Raw genomic sequence first — 22,627 nt, 5'->3', positions numbered from 1 at the left:
GTATTTTTTATAGAGTAAAGAACATTTAATTCAGTTTTGTATGGAGGGTGGGTCTCGGGAACTCATTCGCACAGCAGCAGTGTATAAAAATTGTGAACGGCTTATGTATTAGAATGAAATAGGCAGTTATAAAGGGTTTTACCAAACTTACATTTCATAAATCATTTGGATCAGTTTGAAAATAAAAATATTCGAAATTAGTGGGAAATTGCATAGATGGTGGGCCAACCAATTTACCAATTTTTTTTTAGAGTTGGCACCAATGCTGTTATTAAATACTGTTAGATGTGTTACTAGCGCATGAAAATGAGGCGCTCTAAAGAGGAAATTTATACACAACTCATTGTTGGTCAACAACTCACGTAATATATTATAAAAAAAATATGTCATGTGTGCACTCAGTGTTGTACCCTAATATTTGGATTTTTAAAGACGTAACCGATCTATGGTATAAAATTATCATTGGTTGGCACCATGTTGGCCGTTAAGTAGTCGGAACTTTACTGTAAGGTACGGTACCTTACAGTAAAGTTCCGACTACTTAATTTAATCGAGTACAAACAAATTTTAAGTTTAACCGCCCAAAATACTAAAGTAGTACCGAATATAATACTAAATTAGTCTGTATGGTATGGCCTATTTGTGAAATAATATGATAAATATCGAATCGCCACAGCACGCTGTTTCCTCTTTTTCAGGAAATGCAACCATCTGCCTATTTACTTTTTTGTCTACAAGGCCTGAATAAGTTCCTTGACCTGAAGTCTCAGATTAATAACATCAAAAGACGAATTAGATATGGGGATGCATTGCACCCAAATTCACCAACAAAATTCTTTAGTTTTTTGAAGAAGGGTTTAATCGAAAATATTTAACACCAATAAAAAAATAGTGTTCTTACACTACACACAACAAAATATTTAATTCGCAATACACACAATTGTAATTTTTACACAGACAAACAGACGATGGCCTAGACTATCCACGGAATATCAGAAGTCAGAAGAATCGATTCTTAGTTGATATTGGTTGGTTTGGGGTTTGGATATTGGTTTGGTTACTTTCATATAATTAAGGTACAAATATATTATACATACCTACCAATGAAACGTAATTTCATCTTTTAGTAGACTAGCCATGTAACTAGTAACTACTTACAAGCCGACATTTTTAGAGAGCTGTTTACACGGGAACACAATAACAACAATGAAAAATTTATTCTATAGAAACAGTTTTTAAAAACACATATTAGGCACATAACCACGGTTATATACACAGATTATTAGATAATAAACTTTTCACAGAAGGGTAACGTCTAACGAGGCAGGTCCAGGGGGGGGACAGTTCCATACATTCTGAGCAATTTGTTGACTTACAGGCCATCTAGATATAGTAGTGAAACAACTTTTCGACTAAGTTGGTAAAAGTATCTAAACAGATGGCAGCAATTCCATCGCTAATCTTAGTGTGCCCAGTACCAATATTTGCAACCATTTCGTAATATTTAATAATTTTAACGATAATGAAAAAAATAGTAACTCTGTAATAATCTCATAGACCACTACATGAAATATATATTTAAATCGTTTTGCAAATCAAAGTTCTTCATTTAATAAAATATGTGACGCATAAGTTAACATAGAGTGTTTGGTTAGTTTTTTGGCAACAATATTAATTAAATGGCTAAGATGATAATATGAAGTAATAATCTTTATATTATGTCCGGGAACAAAATATTTATAGTATGTGATATTCATGGGGAGGCAAAACATGGAGCAGTGGCGTTTTTCTTCCAAGCCATTTTCCAGTCCTTAATGCGTTTGATAGCAAATAATGTCTGCAAATTAGTTACGACTTCATATACTTTTCTATATTTATTCTGCAATTATTTTTTTAAATAAAAATATTTTGACTCCTCAGTTTTGTCCGATTGCCCGTGAATATTACTTAAACAGTTTTTACAGTATGATCATGAATTAAATTGTGTTGGTTGCGATTGTAAGTTATTGGGTATAACAAAGTAGCGTATATTAATTTCAACATGGCCATGAACTGTCATCTGGTCCAGTGGTGAACATGGTCGAACGGATTCTATCAAAGTTACGTATGATTAGGAGTAGTCGTGGGTTCGAGCCCGGGTGGGGAATGGATTACATCACAATATATTTTTTTTTTGTTTTTTTTATTTATTTTTCTCAATTCGTTTTTTTTGTATTTTTTGAGTTTTATTAAACCGCGATTAAAAATCTCCATTTAAATAAAATTGCCGCTGTTTTAGTAGTACCTATAAGTTTACTCCAAACCGCAGTTGGCGCTTCAATTTAAGCCACCGAAAATCTTCAAGAGGGCTCTCTTTTCCCATATACTTATTATACTCTTTGGGCAGGTCCTAAGGTAATATTGGTCTCAGTTAATATTATCAATGTATGTACCACAGACCACAATGTACGTAGAGGTAGAATATTCTGTCTACGCCTCAGACAAATAAGTATTTGATTTAAGATCTATGCCAAATAGGGGCCTAATTGTCTAACGCAAACGATTGAATTTGACAGTTGAAATCGTACGTTTTTACTTGTCAAACGGCTATTTCGGATTGTGTAAGCCAATGGAAAGCCATCGGTTGGGCATAGTTAGTTCATTACGATTAGATCGTTATTTTTATACGAAGAGTGAATGATTTGTTAAGATTTGACAGTTATTTGCGATTGTCTTCGAATTGTGTAAAGTTTTATGTTCATGGCTTATGTCAAAAACTTACGACGGGTCTTGAGTCACCTTTGATCGTAAAACGGACAAATTGTGGATGTCCAAAATTCCAAAATAATAATTTATATTATATTAAATATCTAAAATTAATATTTTTTTCCATTCTAAATCTCTCAATTCAGTCTCCCCGTCCATAGTTAGCATTTTTAGGACGAAACTTTTCGAAGTGTTTTGTTTGTAAACAATGAACTCTGTTAAAAAGAGTAATAAATAATATATTCTTTGCAATGAACCTATAAAGTCAAAACAATCAAGTTAATTGAGTGCTATTAATCGATTTATATAGGATGCTGAGACTTGGACTCTGAAAGAAAGTGAGAAAAAGAATATACACGCTCTAGAAATGTGTTGAAGAAGAATGCTTGCATATCCTGGACACAGTCTCACTCCTCCAAGACCTGGGGATCAAACAGCATCTTTCTTCCAGCATCCAATGTCTTCTTACACACACTTTCTTTGGACGTACCAGAGAAAGAGACGATAAGTCCATAGAGCGACATAAACTCAATACCTACGATATTTAATACCATACCATGTTTTAGATTTCTGCGACATCTTGCATGTTGTTGTATCCAATGTGTTGGGATCTGTGTTCCAGGGCTTATGTGTGTGGTTTAGTTAAGTTTGCTGGTTATTAAGCAAAAAGGAATCGAATTTCATTTTTAAAATTATGATTATGGCGAACAAACTCTTTCGTCATCGCTCATAGGTACATTTACATTTTCCATTGGTGCATGCCCACCCTAGGAATCCTAGGATTCTGAGCTACCGAATAGGAATAGGAAATAATAGTAGATAAGCCAATGGGTGGGAGTAGAATAGGATAGGAATGGGGAATGAGTCAAAGCGAAGCTTGTCTGTCTGCTATATTATCTTAGTACACAAACTACACTTACATTGAGACTAAATGTTGATGTGTTTTTTATAATATGCTCAATATTAACAATTTTGCTTTACAGGATATTTGGAATATGCCCTATAACTGCAGACTCCAATATTGCAAAAAGCACCTGCAATACAGTGGAATAACATATTGGTGTGCTGAAGAAAAGATGGCAAAGGCTTTTAGCTGATAGGACATTGTACTGATGACCCTGTTATCTGGTCAAATCATAAATGTGTGTGTATTATCAAAATATTTGCATAGATTGTGAAATGCTGATGATATTTGATTTGGTCTTTGATATTTGAAAATAAAAGAATACTTACTTCGCTGAGTTTGTTTTTTGTAGTCTTTTTCAAAACTAAAGCTTTTAGTTTAACATTTTACTATTAATATTTTTTTTTACCATTACAATAATTAAATAAATTATTCAAAAAAGTGTAGTTGTAAAAAATACATTTATAATACCTGTGTATGTTCACCCCCCTGCAGTTTCACCCACATAATTCCTGTTCCCGTGGGAAGGAATACATGGCCTATAATACTCAAATGTGGATTTTTATTGGTAAAATAATCTTCAACATTGGTTCAGTAGGTCCAGTGTTCACCTCTACAATCTCACAAACTGTATCTTTTTATTACAGTATCTTGACTACTAGTATTCTAAGAATTATGAAAATGACACCTCTGAGGGTGTAATAGGGGTTGGAAGTTTATAAAAAAAAGATTTTTTTAAGTTTATTTATTATAATAATAATAAATACAGTAAATATAGACTTTCAGTTAGACATTTTTTAAACCCTGAAACCACAAAGCTTAAAAATAATCAAATAAATACTTCTCATCCAAACAGTCGGCCTGTACAGTACTTGCAGACACTGTTTTGATGATTAGTATATTTTCTTAAATCAGAAAAACGAGTCATCATCATGGATCACTCATCAATCATGGATTCAGCCCTGCCCACTGTACTTGACAACATATTGGCCATACTTAAATGTTCAAGCATGTTTATTTTTAAATATGTTTTACCGTAAATAAATTATTACAGATGCTATCTTTCTAACAGCTAGCAGGATAGGTACAATGAAGTTACACACTAAATAATCAAATTTATTTTATAATTAACAAAAATGAGTAAGAATATAGATGGATGGCTGACATAGAGAGCTCCTGGAATTAGACACACACACACACACCACATAATTCTTAAGCTGGCTCAGCTAGTCAGTCTTGCTGTCAAAGCACTCATCTTCATGTCTCTGAGTCACTATCAGTGGTTCATCATAATGGTCTGTTCATAATAATCAATTTAGTCTGAAATAAAAAAAAAAAATTAATATTTCATATTAAAAGTTAGATAGAATCTTTGAGGAAAACATTAGCAGTGGTGTCCTGGGTTTGATCCCTGGCTGGGCCGATTGAGGTTTTCTCAATTGGTCTAGGTCTGGCTGGTGGGAGGCTTCGGCCAGTTACCACCTTACTGGCAAAGACCTACCACTAAGCGATTTAGCATTCCGGTATGATGCCATGTAGAAACCAAAAAAGGGGTGTGGATTGTCTTACTACTCCTAACAAGTTAGCCCGTTACCATCTTAGATTACATCATCACTTACCATCAGGTGAGATTGTAGTCAAGGGCTAACTTGTAAAGAATAAAAAAAAAACCTGCTCCAATGTGGATTGGTAGTTATGGTGTTAATATACAACTATCAGATGTTAATGACAATTAATGTTCCGAAGGTCCTGTGTTTGATCCCCGACTGGACCAATTGAGACATGCGGCCAAGCGATTTAGCATTCCGGTGTGATGACGTGTAGCAACTGAAAGGGTTGTGGATTTTCAGTTTAACTTGTAAAGAATAAAAAATAAAATAAAACAGTAACATTTTGCTCTCAGTAGAGGATTTTGAATGGTATATCTAAATGCCTAGATAAACTAACTCTGCGAACCCATTGTAATTATGACACTGTTGTTGGCTGGTGAAGGAATAAAACACCCTAAAGAGCTAGAGAACTGTTCAAATCCTTTAATAATAAGTCTGTTTGTGAAGTCACTCAACACACACTTAGGTAAACCTATGTATTCAGCAGATTCATACGAGACATAGAGATTAACACTGGGATAAAAATAACATGCGGACTTTTCTAAGAGACAGAGGAAATGCCCACCCTCTCCTTTTGCGCAGCCCGGACGTGCTAAATACTTCCCAACAAAGAAATTACTGCTATAACTAGTGCAGGGACATGTAGTAGACAAGCAGCGCGATCACTTATTAATCGGGCATTGTTGATTGTTCTTCAGTTGGCTAGCTGTAAGTTAACCACTTGTAGTTACGCTAACCACCTTAGCCCTGCCTTGCCTGAGTTAAGGGTTGTTTTAATGAGAAACTTCTTAAGAAATGGACATCGACAAAATTAGATAGAGGTAGTTTTCTTTTTTGTTTACTTTTATATTTTTGATTAACAATAACACAAACGAAGTAAACTTTGCTCCTAAGATCACTATAATTTAGTAAAACTTTGCTCAATTTCTAAATTCTCTTTAAAACCTGAAAAATAAAAATTTTGTTTTGTTTTGTTAAATTAAAATTTCTAATCCACAGGTTATTAATATGCTATGTTTCACCACAGACTAATAGGATACCCCGTTATTTTGACACTAGCCTACACAGACAACAGGGAGATTACCAAATAGTCCAAATAGCCCTTGGTTAAATTCGTTAATTGCGTTTTGTTACTTGAGTTGCATGTACCATTTTCTCACGCTATTTGCTTCAATAGTAGATATTTTTCGTGAAATTTAATGCCTCTTTAATGTTTTAAACAAAAGACATAAAACTTTGTTAAAATATATGCATTATTATGGAGTTTGACTTAAATTTGCTAATATTATTAACGATAGTTTCACTATCGTTTTGCATAAACAATACGCAATCTTCATGAATAATTTCAGTTCATCGTTCACCATCCGGTCTTCATATAATGAACTAAATTAGACAATACCAATGTAAAGTTACGATTGATCGTTGATCGTAGCCGATCGTATGAACTTTACGATCAATGAACTCCGTTAGACAATTAGGCCCTAGATCCTATGGCTACGTTCCACTTATCGACCAGAACATCCAAAATGTAGCTGCGCTATTTTATGGATGTCTGTTTTTTTTTTAAATCGACCTGAATTCTTTGACTAAAGTTTTCTCAGAATGTTGTTAAATACAGAGATGTTAGATGTTATTTTAGTGTAAATGGTGGAAAAAATTCATGGTTTTCAATAAAAAAACCGGGAGGCAAAAATTAGTAAAAAAAATTACTTAACCTAATGTGACAGATATGCAGTAAGTATGCTTTAAAATAGATGAAAGCGTTTTCAGATGCTTATATTAATTAAAGATTATATTAAAGTAATCCAGTCTCCATAAAAATTTGGACACAATTAATTCAAACAATACAAAGCTGAATATTGACCATAAATTAGAACATTTAGGGAGATCATATGAGGCCAATTTTCAGAAAAATCTACGGTGGCTAAACTAGCTAGCTAAATTAGGTACTTCTTAAAATCATTTGTGCAACTTGATCGGATCCGTTTGAGATCAAATTCAGCGCATTGTCCGTGTCAAAGTGATTTTTTCTAGGAATTTGACTTTAATTTACAGCAAGGAAAAATTCGATAATTCCGTCATTTATAGGCCGATTTTGATAATTCTTTTTTTGTTTTGAAGGGTTTGATTCCAGGGTGGTCCCATTTTTTTCATGTCAGGACCTGATGATGGCATCCTGGAGAAATCGAGGGAAACTTTCGAAAATTGTAGAGACGGCTAGTGCGTTTGTTAGTGTTTCCGTAAGGTATTTTAAACCACTACAATTTTATGAAGGTCTGGAGTTGGTCTGATGATGGAGCCGAAGGCGAGTGAAGAGTACTCCTCGATGGTTCACAGTAGCTACCTTGTGTTTGGACTTGATAAATTTGTATTGATGAGAACATTCCACCTAAATGGTTTGTGACTGTATTAGGGGTCTGGTGATGAAAACAAAGGACAGTGAAGGGAACTCCTCGACGGTTCACAGTAGCTACCTTGTGTTTGGACTTGATAAATTTGTATTGATGAGAAAATTCCACCTAGATGGTTTGTGACTGTATTAGGGGTCTGGTGATGAAGACGAAGGAGAGTGAAGAGAACTCCTCGACGGTTCACAGTAGCTACCTTGTGTTTGGACTTGATAAATTAGTATTGATGAGAACTTTCCACCTAGATGGGTTGTCACTGTATTAAGGGTCTGGTGATGAAGACGAAGGACAGTTAAGAAGTTAAGTTTTTTTGGATATTCATATTACGAGTGGATATAAAGGGGGAGTGAAATTTTGTAAATGAGTTAAGGTAGTATTCTCAAAATTGGGGTTGTAGGATTTAGGTACTTATCATAAAAAAATAACGTTTCAGCGAATTGCTTATAAATTTTTGTTCACACTCCGTAGGTATGCTAACACTAAAAATGAAAAAATAAAAATTTTAATAAAAAAAATTCAACCGACTTCCAACTCAAAAATAACCTAAACTAAAAAGCAAAAAATAACATCTTACCTATGTGCTACCTTCTGATCAGTTTGAAGGCGGTGCCAATCCAGTGTTTTAATTAAAGCCGTTTCTGAAACAACTACAGAAATTACGTAATTTAAACGGCTTGAATTGAAACATCACTGGCTTGGTACCGCCAGTCAAGCCAGTGATGTTTCAATTCAAGCCGTTTCAAATCAAGGATTGGCACCGCCTTCAAACTGATCAGAAGGTAGCACATAGGTAAGATGTTATTTTTTGCTTTTTAGTTTAGGTTGTTTTTGAGTTGGAAGTCGGTTGAATTTTTTTTATTAAAATTTTTATTTACGATCGATAAGACACAATACATTTTTTTTTAATCTTTACAAGTTAGCCTTTGACTAAAATCTCACCTGATGGTCTAATTCGTTACGAGGAGGATGAAAATCCACACCCCTTTCGATTGCTATACGACGTCATACCGGAACGCTAAATCGCTTGGCAGTACATATTTAGCGATAGGGTGGTAACTACTCGTAGCCACGGCTGAAACCTCTCACCAGCCAGACCTGGAGCAATTAAGAAACTTTAATCGGACCAGCCGGGGATCGAACTTACGACCTCCATTTTTAAATCTACCGCGCATACCATTGCGCCACGGACGCCGTAAAACGTTAAAATTATAACGATATTACAATTAAGTAATAGAACAATACTAAACAATTAAATATTTTTTAAAAAAATCTCACCTTTTAATATTATTACAACATTGCTCTACTTGAGCATTATGATTACAAACCTCACAATCAAATGGAACGAGAAAAAACTGTCGTCGTGATCAATAAGATGGCTAAGTGGAACGTAGCCTTACGGGGGTCACCGGTCCGAAGTTACAGAAACAGATAAATAAAACCAGAAGATCTCTTATTTTTCCTATGGCAACAAACAATTTAGTTTTCCGGGCACACGCACAATTTTACCCTTTCTATTAAATACACATAAAGTTGAATTTTGCTTCATCATATTTTTTTTTGATATTCTTATGACTAGACATGAAGAATGAAGTTATCAACACATCAGTCAGTCAGCCAGTCACTCACTTCACGTCAGTAAAGTTATGGAATTGAATTGAAGTCGTCGACATTTGTTTAAGTTTTGGAAGTTATTAAAACATTCAAACTAACTTTAAAAGTTGTGAAATAAATTGTTTATAACGTAAGATTAGGATTTATTGCACTAGGATAGCAGAAAACTACATGAAAAGTTGTTTAAGTGAACTTTTTTGTGATGTTTCGTGTTGAATAACTGTTTATTGTTTTGTGTAGGTGGCTACTGGCTACTCGTATGTGGATCGGTTTGGCCCAATGTGAAAGTGTATATTCGCATTAAAATTAGATCCCATTGTTCAAATCTTTCCGGGTAACTGCAGTGTTGAGAACATAAAGTATTACACTTTACATAAGATATTCCTTGATACTTATACCAAGATGTATTGATGCGGTGATTTATGGTTTACCATTTCTATAGTGTAAGTTTCAATTTAATACTATTATAAAAGAATTATTATTACCAATATAATTACTAATTTAGGTGTTTTATTTACTAACTTTTTAAAACTAATTGAAAGGCTACTTCAAATATTAAAAAGTTTAGTAACATTGTTATCTATAATCCACAGATAATGTTCAATAATATTGTCAGCATAAATTACATGTACACTTATTATTGAAATTCCTTTTAGGTAATAAATTTCTTATGTTTATGTACTTTTATCTGTAATTTTATATTATAGAAACTAACTTAAAATAAAACTCTAATTTCACAACTTTAAAACTCCAATTACATTCTATCCATATTAGTAGGATTCAAATCTTCTATCTTCCAGTGAAAGTCCCAATAAAATCAGCCCAGCCGATTAGCCTGGACAAACAGATAGTCAAAGGTAGGCAAAGATAGGTAGAAAAGAATTAAAAAGAAACTTGTTTGTGTTTTAGTATTGTGTAAATAAATATAAAAATTTAAAAAAAACACAGTCATTTTGATATCACAGACAAACACCACAATTTTCTTTATTATGAGCCTCAATAGCTCAACGGTAAAAGTGGTCAAACTCATCACCAAGGGGTGGTGGTTCGATCCTTGCCCCGTTGGTCTATTGTTATACCCATTTCTTACTGTCTTTCTGAATTCTGAAATTCAGAATGGGAATATTGGGTCTATTTAAAAAAAATGGCAAATGTTCTTTTTCAAAAAAATGTATTGATAACTGATAAGGAAAATTATAGTAGTGAAACAAATTGTAGTCCTTAAACAGTTTTTTGTAATAGCTCCTATGGGGAAGTACCTACTACCACCATGCTTATTTCTGCCACAAAGTAGCATTGCTGTGTGCATGTTTGCTTCTGTAATGAATTAATTATTTACACACTAGTCTCAGACTAATTACCCTTGTACTTGTATTACACTCAAATTTACCAACAAAAGTGTTGTGTTTTGAGGGAAATGACGTAAAAAATATTTACACCAATAAATATATTGTGTGTGCTCACCCCGCACACAACTATAAATTTTAATCATAGTACACACAGACACAATGAAACATTGATTCCATAGACACAGTTTGTATAAACACGTTAGATCGTGATCATATACTTGATAGAGGGGGAATGTCTAGAGAGGTAGGTCCTTCGTTAAATGGTATGAGACACTAGTGGACGCCTTGCAGATTCACTAATAGTTCCTATTGCTATAGGAATACAGAGATAAAATACCTATAGCCTGTGTTACTATGTAAACATGCAGCATTCTATTGGTAAAAGAATCTTTAAAATCTGTCTAGTACATCCATCGTTTACATACATACATGTACATACAGCTTTAGAAACATATAAATTTAATCTCTTTTCTACTAATGGTATAAATAAGGCTTTAACACAAATAGACACTATGGAATATAAACTTTATTTCAATTAATATAATATGTTATTTTACATGCCTTGCAAAGTATTGCTTTATTTTTAAGTAATATTTTATCAAGGGCATTAATCTCTTAATTATTAAGTGCAAATAAAAAGCTTGTTTTATTTTAGCAACCCTTTTTAACTATTTATGTGTTGTTTTCAAAAAATCATTTTATAAATAAATTTGCTTGAAACTACTAAATATTAAGTTCAAGTCACAGTAAATTAATAGTTGATTTTTTTTTTCAATTTCAGTTTTAAAGTGACAATGAATGTGCCATCAAAGGAAAATGTGGGAATCATATCTTCAGGTGAGCAATTTATTTTATTTAAAAAAAATATTTAACCACTAAGTAAGTAAGTGTTAATTTTCTGAAATAAACAGAAAATTTAGCTTATAATTATTATCTAAGCTTCGTATATATTATGTATACTAATTTGTGGCACAGTCAAATCCTAGTGCTGTTGACATAGCCCATCATATGTACCTGGACATGTAGTCCCACATACCTGAGCATAGACTGCTAAAACTCAAAGTTAAAATTCATTTTTTTCAATTAGGCTTAGTTTACAATCTCTATATCTAATAACATTACCTGATTTAAACAGCAGGTAATGTTATTAGATGACGGTAATAATTAGTTGAAAACTTTAAATTTAAATTAAGAGGGTTCCAACCCCAAACTCGGTAAAAAGTCCCACATACCCAGATGTAGGCTGCTCAGGCATTGAATCTCACATCCAGTCATAGACTCCACAGTCAACTAGTCCCACATATCCAGATATAGACTGCACAGTCAACTAGTCCCACATATCCAGATGAAAACTGCACAGTCAACTAGTCCCACATATCCAGACAAACTGCACAGTCGACTAGTCCCACATATCCAGACATAAACTGCACAGTCGACTAGTCCCACATATCCAGACATAAACTGCACAGTTGACTAATCCCACATAATATCCAGACGTAGACTGCACAGTCAACTGTTCCCACACATCGAGACATAGACTGCACAGTCAACTAGTCCCACATATCCAGACGTAATCTGCACAGTTGACTAGTCCCACATATCCAGACATAAACTGCACAGTCGACTAATCCCACATAATATCCAGACATAGACTGCACAGTCAACTGTTCCCACATATCCAGACAGACTGCACAGTCAACTGGCCCCACATATCCAGACGTAAACTGCACAGTCGACTAGTCCCACATATCCAGACATAAACTGCACAGTCGACTAATCCCACATAATATCCAGACATAGACTGCACAGTCAACTGTTCCCACATATCCAGACATAGACTGCACAGTCAACTGGACCCACATATCCAGACGTAAACTGCACAGTCGACTAGTCCTACATATCCAGACATAAACTGCACAGTCGACTAATCCACATAATATGCAGACATAGATTGCACAGTCAACTGGCCCCACATATCCAGACGTAAACTGCACAGTCGACTAGTCCCACATATCCAGACAGACTGCACAGTCAACATCCAGACATAAACAGCAGTCGACTAATCCTACCTATCCAGACATATCCATACATAGACACAGTTGGACCTGAAAAATAGTCTAAAACAAATTCCAGTATATCGAAATTTATGTTGTCTTAAAGATGCCACTCCCCAGCATTAGACAGATATCGTCATTAAGTAACTGTCGACTGTCGGAGCTTTGATAAATGTGGCATTTGGAGAATGTACTCTATTGTTCTATGCCTATTGACTTGCGCGTACATCTGTTTTGTAGTTAAAATGGTATTATTTATTGTTTCAAGCATAATGCTATTGCATCACCATGTTTAAAATTCTAGTTGTTTTTACAAAAGAGTCTGTATTTTTGTTGGTGGTAGAGCTCTTTGTGACAGAGCTCGTCCGGGGAAGTACCGCCGTATTTATATAGCATTGCTATGGTTTGGGTTTGGTAGCCGGTGTTATTCATGAGGCAGAACAGTTAACACCTATGCCTCAGGTCGACGGGCGTTTACTAGCGAGTGTGATTTCGGGAGTGTTGCTTTATAAAAAAAGATGATTCCCATTCACTGGTTGATATGATCTGCATATTGTCCGCTACATTAGAAAGCTTAACTTGCTCACTAAGGGTGTAGCAAGCACCATCAAACTCCCAACTTCGGGCACTACTAATAATGTTTTACTAAACAATACTTAGAAGAAAGAATAGGTGTATATCACAGGACCGTCACAGGACTGGAACCCAGGATCTGAGGATCCAAGACTACACAGACCCCAGGACGAGGACATCTAAAACGTGCATAGATTTCTATATAGCCATAGATTTGTAACGTAGTGTACGGAAACCGTTAGCTCAGCGAAGACCGCCACGGTCGGAGCTACCACGTTATAGATTTTTTTATTCAATGACAAGCCCTCAACTGCCTTCTCACCTGATGTTAAGTGACGATGCGGTTGTAAGGGGCAAGTTTATTCTATCCATACCTCTAACGGTTTCTACGCGGCATCGTACGGGAACGCTAAATCGCTTGGCGGTACGTCTTAGCCGGTAGGCTGGTAATTAGCCACGACCGATGACTGCCAATAGACCAGACCTGACCCAATTTAGAAAATGGGAATCGAACCCAGGACCTCTCTGTTAAGAACCACAGCACTACCAACTATGCTAGAGAGATCGTCTAGGATTTATAATCCTTTGTCTCCGTAATAAAACCGCATACAATGTAAGAGGCTATACAGTATACACTAACTTTGTCAACAAATGGTCCATATAAGTCCTATGTCCTTTTACCGCCGACCGTTTCGTTATTTTACGCTATAAATCGCGAAAGGACCTTTTGATACCGCCATAACGGGACGCGGAAGTTAGAAGGCTGTAACTTTGTTCTCAAACTGATGCCATTGCAAAACTGGGCTAGATCCTTGGAACTAAATATATAGTTATGTTAGGCGTATCTCTGCGTGATCGAATCAGAAATAAGGAGATCCGCGGATGAACCAAAGTCTTTAAAAATAGCTCAACGAGTTGCGAAGCTGAATTGGCAATGGGCGGGGAACACAGTTCGAAGAGTCGATAGACGTTGGGGTCTCAAAGTGCTGGAATGGCAACCCCGAACTAGAAAGCGTAGTGTTGGTCGACCAGGTGGGCTGACGATATCAAGCGAATCGCAGGTATTCGCTTAAGCAATAAGCTACTTTTCATCTCGGAAAAATCCATGATTTCCGCGGGATTTGTGAAAAACTGAATTCCACGCGGACGAAGTCGCGGACGTCCGCTAGTCTATAATAAACAAGAACGAAAATGCATTAGTAACTCAAAACTGAATGCGTTAGCGGAAGGCTTAACTAAACGGTTTGACATTTACACTGGCTGCGAAATCAAGTGTTAAATCATATTCAAATGTGCACGAACATCTATTATTATTAACGATCCTCTATTGTTATTGAAGCCTAGACAATGTAAAGCCGCCAATCCTGCTCCCAATCAATTATGTCTGATGGTGCTTGTTGTAGATGGAGATTTATGACGTGACCTATTACCCTATTATATTATACCAGTTTTTAATCAAACATCAATCTGTAACCCGCAGTCTTCTATCAATACTAATATTATAAAGAGGTCGAGTCAAAGATATTATAATAGAGTTATGTCACTAGCGCGTCAAAAGAGGTGAACAAAAGCGGCTAATTGTCTTAATTTCATTGTGTCGAATAGTAAAGTTTTATAAAGAAATACTTAATATCTTAATAAACATAATGGGGATGATGACTAGGTTTGAATATATTGATTTTTATGATACATTTGGGTAAATAAGGTCAATGTTAAATAATTTATACATAAAAAGCAAAGATTGTCTGGATATTTGCAAAATAAATAAGATTTTAAATATACGAACAAACTATATGTATATAAACATAAACGCACAAATAACAAAGATATTAGTAATTTTGTTTGAACGCCCATACAAACCTAACGATCAGCGAGCCAACGACGTCACTAAATCGTGCCATTTTGTATGGAGCGTTTTTCAGGGATCCGCGGCAGCGCCGCAAATCTGATTCTTTAAATCCCTGTAGCTCCGAAAGTAATGATCGCAGATACCCTGTTACTTTTACAAAATTGCTTTGCTATTAGTATACTCTTAATTTATATACAATTTAAAAAACTGTCATCATCCCTATTATACAATATCGACTTGTGTGTTCAGGAACTTTAAAACTGTATATGTATACATAAATATTAAAATGGAATTACATATTGGAATATGTGCGCTCAGTGGAGTAGCTAAATTCGGCTCAGGGTGTGATGTTGTAGGCACGTATATAAACTATAGTTTAAAATGCCGTTCATGTAAAAAGGTAGAGTAGTTTTGTGAGGTTGAAGAGAGTTTACAGAACCGATTTTTTATCTTTTACCAATAGTAAGCCACGTTATTCGTGAGTGTCGTAGGCTTTATTTTATTCCCGTCTTCTTATGCTGATTTCACTATAGAGTAATTTATCATGATTCTTAGATTTTTTTAATTGATCGAAATATGATTTGTTCCTGTGGGAATCATCATCATCATCCGGTGCCCTTTTCAAACTGAAATTTGGCGGTCAGATGGAGAAAACTTTTCCAATCACTTGACATATTTTTCAGCTGGCTGTAATTACTCTTGGTCCACTCCTTAATATCGTCCACCCATTTACGCCTCTGCCGTCCTTGTGCCCTTTTTCCGACTATCTTGCCTTCTAGACACGGGCATAAGTTAGTTATTTCTGCATATCGTCTCCAAAGAGTTAAAAAATCTTTTGTGGGTTTGGGTGTACTCTTCTATAACAAGATCCCCAAGACTGTGATGGACTTGCCAATGCACAACTTTAAGCAATGTGTTAAAAAACATTTACTTAGTCGAGGTTACTACACTATTGATGAGTTCCTTAACGACAAAGGTGCTTGGAGGCCATTGGATCAGCTTCCACCTTCACACAGGAAATAAAACTATAAGAAATTGTAATTTAATTGTTATCAAATGTAAATTGTAATACTGTATGACTTTTTCAAAAGAGCAACTGTTGAGTTTCTTGCCGGTATCTTCTCAGCAGAACCTGCCTTCCGAACCGGTGGTAGAATCTTTACAAATAGTCAACTGACGTGTCAAAAGTGCTTGTAAACTGAGCCTACTTGAAATAAATGAATTTTGAATTTTTGAATTTAGGATCAACCTAGGAAACTCGTAGAGGGGTCCTCTTTGCAGATGTCCGAAAAATGCAACCTTCCGCCTCATTATAGTTGTCATAAGCTCGCGTTTGCAGTTTGGGAATAACTGGGTAATAAGGCTATGTGATATACTTCCATCAATGTGAGAAATACGCTTGAATTGGTTTGTTATTTTTAACTGCGATAACTGCTGAGACATTAAAAATATATATGGTGTGAAAGATTCTAATCATTTGAATGGAATGTTTAAGGCACCTAACGTATTTAAGTTGATAAGGTATAACACTGTATACGTGTTAACTTTCCCGTTACCGCATTGTATGTGACCGTTTATTTAGAAGACTGAATGGGTATCGTAATCATCATTATCAACCCATATTCGGCTCACTAGTAAGCTCGAGTCTCCTCTCCAGAATGAGAGGGGTTATCGTTAGGCCAAAAGTCCACCACGCTGGCCCAATGCGGATTGGCAGACTTCACATCCACAGAGAATTGAGGAAATTCTCTGGTATGCAGGTTTCCTCACAATGTTTTCCTTCAGCGTTTGAGACACGTGATATTTTATTTCTTGCATGTCCCGGACCGGATTCGAACCCACACCCTCCGGAATCGGAGGCAGAGGTCATATCCCAGTGGATATGACCTCTGCCTCCGATTCCGGAGGCTATCACGGCTATAAATATCGTAAACTATCCTTCAATTAATATTTAAATACTTTAACTATCCATAATCCATTGCGAAGATTTTTTTCTAGATGTATTTAGCAACTGTTACTGTTTAGGCAAATATAGATTTCTTTGAAAATTGGCCTCAAGAGTTCTCCTTAATTGTCCTAATTTATATTGTATCATTTATTGTATCATTCGTATAATTTGCGCCCAAGTTTGTATGGATACTGGGTTTCCTCTTTGGTAGGATCCTACCAGTTTCTCAAGGTTTACGAAAGTGATCATCCATATACATTTTTTTTTATTTTGTATAAGAAAGCGCTTAGCTGCAATCATGCCTGATGGTAAGCGATGAAGCAGCCTATGGTGGAACGCGCTTGCCTAGAAGATGCCTATTCACTCTTGACTCGAAGTTACCAATATGTAAACTACAGGTTTCTGTTAGTGTTATGGGAAAGAGGGCGCTAAATTATCACAATCGATTACTGAAACATCGAGTGATCGAGTGTGGGAGAATTTAATGGTCATAATTTATCGTTACTACCAGTGTGTTACGTGAGATTTTAGGTATTACATGTTGTAGGTCGTCGCTGTTTGTATTACTTGGTAATTTCATTGTTTAACACGTACCGAATCTCAGCAAAAAATTATATGTACCTACCTACATATTGGTAATTTCTTACATGCCTGCCTTCTAAGAGGTAGAGTCTCTACAGATTGTCAATCTTGATTATAAATGTGCTTGTAAACTAAACCTACTTGAAATAAACGAATTTATTTGAAATTACCACTTTTATTAATATATTATTTATGGCATTTGATAGTCAGTTAGTCTGTCCATCTGTCCGCGTTAAACTCTAAAACTACTGAATGCATTTTCATGCGATTTTCACTATTTGTTTTGATTTAGACAGGATCACCGATCATATACTAAAGGGAAGGAACTTTGACGTCGCTTAAATATAAATTAAAGGCTTGCTTCTAATCAATTAAACTTTTATGCTCTTTTTGAATCAATAAATGACTTATTTCTAATCGATTTAATTAATGTAACTTTTTTATGTTATTTTTTGACAGTTCAATAAAAGCGTAAGTAGTTAAAAAAAACATTTATTTTGTGCGAGATGTGAAGTATCCAATGCAAAAGCTCTACCCAACTATCCTCGTTTGAACAGAAGTTCGATACGTGTTTAGATATTCATTGCCATGAAAATTTCATGAGGCATATAAACATTCGATGTGCTATTTATGTATCCGACCTGTCCATATCAAACCATATCTCTCGGGTAACTGAGGCTGTTGAATACTTCAGCCCTGCCACTGGGTGGATCGATGTCGCGCATGTGCAAAGAACCTAGCCCTGTTACAAAGGCTAGGCAGCTGGCTCGGTAGCCACTGTCAAAATAATACTTGGATTTCGAATTCCAGACGCGTATTCCATTTTTAAATAAAAGACCAACCAATGTTTATTTGTAAATCGAACGCTGTCTGTATTTAATTTCCGAACTACCCGTGTATTCGTTTTTTTTTGCGCGATTTCTTTTTTTTTTGTTTTCGGGATATGTGCGATTTGCTCTGAATGCGGACTCTTTTGTGGTATGCGGTAATTGAATTAGCGGTCGACGTTTGGAAAATGTAGTGCGACTGCAACTGGTGAGGTGGGTACACAATACTTGTAGAGTTTGGTTAGTTTGCGTTTACTTGTTGCTCCTTTGTGCTTGGATTACGTAATGTGACATTTCCAGTGCTTTTAATGACTATTTTGGTTGTTCGTGAGGCGCTTTTGGTACGGATTGATTGGTCTATAGAGACCTTAAGTATGGGTTTAAGTCGTTGGTCAATAATTTTACAATTTTGAGTTTATAATAATTATAAATATTATTTCATTTTTATTTCTCTAATCGTTACTATTTTGTAATATTATAAATTGATTTTTACTTAATTTAAAAAAAATATTATTTATGGTATTTTATTGATCCTAATTTCTTTGACCTGATACCTTTCTTTTATTTTTAAATTAAAAATGGTTTGACACACTTATATCTTTGTGGAACTAGTGTTCAGCCCTGCACGGATAGCAGGCTATTTGCCTACATTTATACATACAGCAAAATTTAAGTTATAAATACGATATTAAAACACAAACATTTAAAAAAAGACATTGTCTGTTTGTCCGGGCTAATTTCTGGAACAGCTGAAACGGCTAAGCCGATTTCGATGGGACTTTCACGGGAAGATTGAGGAGGTTATTGGGCACCAAATTGGCTAGTCTTTCCCAAAATTCCTCCAGTATCAGGATTTTTGTGGGAAAAATGGCGTCTTAGCTATTGAGTACCGCCCGGAGAACTAAGTAAAATTATCATTTTTGTATAAGTAAAGTGCACCAACTTGACTCAGACAAAATCGCGATCATCAGCTAAGTAGTAAATATTAGCCCACATTCGCACGAAAGTTTATAACGCTTTTTTAACGTTAAAGAAACTCTCGTGCGAATGATGGCTAATGGTAATTTAGTTATTAATGGGTCTATATAAACATACTAATTCACTGTTCACCTCCAATTAAATATCGTAAAGGCGTAGTTAACTTATCGTTTTAACTATTATAATTATTTAAATGAATATGTTAATACCGTTTATATTACTTACTAGCGGACGCTCGCGACTTCGTCCGCGTGAAACTTTACTACTACCCTACCCTACTCCCACTCTACAGTTACCCTACCATACAGGGGATGAGTAGGGACTCAACCCTACCCCTACCCTACCCCTAACCTACTCCTACCAAACCTGGTTACAGTTTTGAATTCAGATAAACATGCAAGATTGCGATTCTGCATTTTGCCCGGAGGTTTCTTGGTCCAATCCTACGAAATGGTTGGCTCAATTTGCCCTCTCCTATAATGAGAGAGGTCTGGTCCAATAGTGCCGTTAAAATAAACTGATGATGACGATGATTTGAATGAAGGCTTTAGCACTGTCATCATCATCATGATCAGCCGAAGACGTCCACTGCTGGACATAGGCCTCTTGCATGAACCTCCAAGTATAATGGTCTCGAACCGCCAGCATCCAGAGGTTTCCTGCAATCCGCTTGATGTCCTCGGTATACCTAGTGGGGGGTCGCCATTCCAGCACCTTGGGAACCCAACGTCCATTGGCTCTTCGAACTATGTGGCCTGCCCATTGCCACTTCAGCTTCTCGCTATGTCAGTGACTTTGGTTCATCTGCGGATCATGCATAGAAACTCCAAGCATGGCTCCATCGCCCGCTTAGTGACTTGCCTTCTAATAAGGCAAATAGTTAGCGAAACGCGCACTGTTCATCATGTTTAGCACTGTAAGCTATTCAAATAGGCCGACATTGAATCGTTTCATATTTAAAACACCTTTTGGTGTCTAGTTACACCAAAAGTAGGCCACGCGACCCTCTTCATAACCTTGTGTGTAGGTGAGAGACAACAGGGAGGAAATTAAAACACAGCGCGGATACCGCATGAGGTTATCGGCTTCCGGGACGCGCTCCCGGGGGAAGCCGACCTCGCCTCCCTACAATATACGTGCTACGAACATTTTGTTTTTTTTTTTATACAAGTTACCCAACCCAACGATATTTTACATTAAAGATACTCGTATGTTACGTGCCTACAAAATCACCGCAAATAGTGATCCGAATTTAGCTATTCCACTGAGCGCCCACATTACCTACTCTACTGAGCTCACACATGCACAGTTTTGTGTTTAATACCATCACATCACACTTCACACGAATATTATAAAGACGAAAGTTTGTGTGTGTGTAAGTACGTTTATTCCTCTTTTTCGCTGCGGCTACTGAAGCGAATTGGCTTAAATTCGGAAGGGAAATAGATTTTACTCTGGATTAACACATAGGCTACTTTTCATCCCGGAAAATCCATGGTTCCCGCGGGATTTGTGAAAAACTGAATTCCACGCGGACGATTTCGTGGGCGTCCGCTAGTTATTATATATGTGTATATTATAGAATTTTTACAGTACCTGAACACGAAAGTCGACATTGTATACAATAATTAGATATTATTTATTTAAATAACTTTTGTTGTTTGTTATGGGTCTATATGAAATTAAGACAGTTAGTCGTTTTTGTTAGCCTCAGTTTTGACGGGCTAGTGACATATATCTATTATAAATTCTTTGTAAGTTACCCATGTTGACTAATCGTAGAGACTCTACCACCGGTTCGGAAGGCAGGTTTTGCTGAAAAGAGCCGGCAAGAAACTCAACAGATTCTCTTTTAAAAAATATAATAAATATCGTGGAGCTATACGTTTGAAATTGGCTAAAAAAAATACATGCTTACCGTCTTCGACTTCAACCTAATTTCAAGTTTTAGGTGAAATCGCAGTTAAGGACTAACTTGTTGTCGAAAAAAACATTTTAAATTCTAATTCCAATTTTAAAGTGTTTACAAATATAAATGGCCCCCAAATTCGTCTTTTTGTAGTGATTCTGCTGTCCGGAAAGGTGACTTAACATTAAAATGCACCTTTATTAATCAGCAAATTTTTGTTTTTGATAAACGGAAGTAGAAAAATATCTACTATTGAAACTACCGTATACCGTGAATTGTAAGACTAGTATTACCACAAACGAAAACTCCTATTACCTATTTAGTTAACTATAAGTTCATAACTAAGTTTACCTTAGTCTATGCCCGCCCATGCTTAACCGACTGCGTTGAAACTGTGTTGAAACGCAATAGCCTAGATCGTGTTGCAAGATTCCCTCTGCGTTCCCATAAGAAAATCCATTTATCATGAGAATAATGGAAATGTAATTTCCATTGCAAAACATTCGCACTGAGGTGTTACTTAAAACATTTGTGTCGTCACAATGCAAGGAGGTAAATACGTCACTTGAAAAATCTTAATCACTTCATTGTATTTGTACATATTAGGGCTAGGGTAGGGGTAGGTTAGAGATAGGGTAGGAGTAGTGTAGAGGTAGGTTTGAGTAAGGGTATGGTAGGGTAGAGTAAGGAGTATGGTAGGGTAGAGTAGGGGTAGAGTTTCACGTGGACTAAGTCGCGGGCGTCCGCTATTTTTTTTAATAATTTAATAAATTTTTAATTTCAAGAAAAGATCGTTGACATTCGTAAAGATGTCGTAAAGATTACGACATTTTTTGAAGACGTATGATTGGTTAGTTTGTTCGTTTTATTGTTGGTAACAGAAACAAATAATACAAAAAGAAATACAGCTACAAATGTTACTTCGCCGCTTTGGTACGCAGGCGAACTTCTTGAGCCAGAGGAGTGATAAAAAAATGTATTTTATTTCAAGAAACATACTTTTATTAAACAAATTATTTAACCATATCTATATTTCTCTCCTCTGAAACTCGGACCTTGGCTTAGAGGGCAGTTCAGTAAGGGTGTTTTGGCCTGAGTGTGAAATATTATAGTCAAGATTCGAACCCTTTAATCTATATTTTATTTCATTTGCGTGTAGTTGAACTGCCATATACACTGGTAAATGACCTCTGCCTCCGATTCCGGAGACTGTGGGTTCGAATCCGATTCGGGGCCACCTCCAACTTTTCAGTTGTGTGCTTTTCAAGAAATTGAATATC

General features: G+C 35.9%; 1 protein-coding gene and 1 long non-coding RNA gene across 5 annotated transcripts in view; both read left to right on the top strand.

The window, feature by feature from the left end:
• The first annotated feature begins 2,522 nt into the window (after positions 1 to 2,522).
• On the top strand, positions 2,523 to 3,986 carry LOC128199222 (uncharacterized). The gene is made up of 2 exons (XR_008251884.1): positions 2,523 to 3,478; positions 3,729 to 3,986. It is a non-coding gene; the product is annotated as an uncharacterized LOC128199222 (long non-coding RNA).
• A 5,285-nt stretch (positions 3,987 to 9,271) lies between these two features.
• The window catches only part of LOC112045559 (rho guanine nucleotide exchange factor 28), a 71,858-nt gene continuing 58,502 nt past the window's right edge, over positions 9,272 to 22,627 (top strand). For 3 of the 4 annotated variants that reach the window (XM_052884478.1, XM_052884472.1, XM_052884481.1), the window contains exons 1-2: positions 9,272 to 9,721; positions 11,409 to 11,464. In XM_052884478.1, coding sequence (XP_052740438.1) covers positions 11,422 to 11,464 — 43 coding nt within the window. In that variant the 5' untranslated portion in view covers positions 9,272 to 9,721; positions 11,409 to 11,421. The remainder of the gene's footprint in view (positions 9,722 to 11,408; positions 11,465 to 22,627) is intronic. The other variant, XM_024081790.2, reaches the window with a different exon arrangement.

Source organism: Bicyclus anynana, chromosome 2, assembly GCF_947172395.1.
Source record: "Bicyclus anynana chromosome 2, ilBicAnyn1.1, whole genome shotgun sequence".
Lineage (NCBI taxonomy): Eukaryota > Metazoa > Arthropoda > Insecta > Lepidoptera > Nymphalidae > Bicyclus > Bicyclus anynana.
The sequence above is the reverse complement of the archived record's forward strand: the minus strand, read 5'-3'. Positions and strand labels throughout refer to the sequence as shown.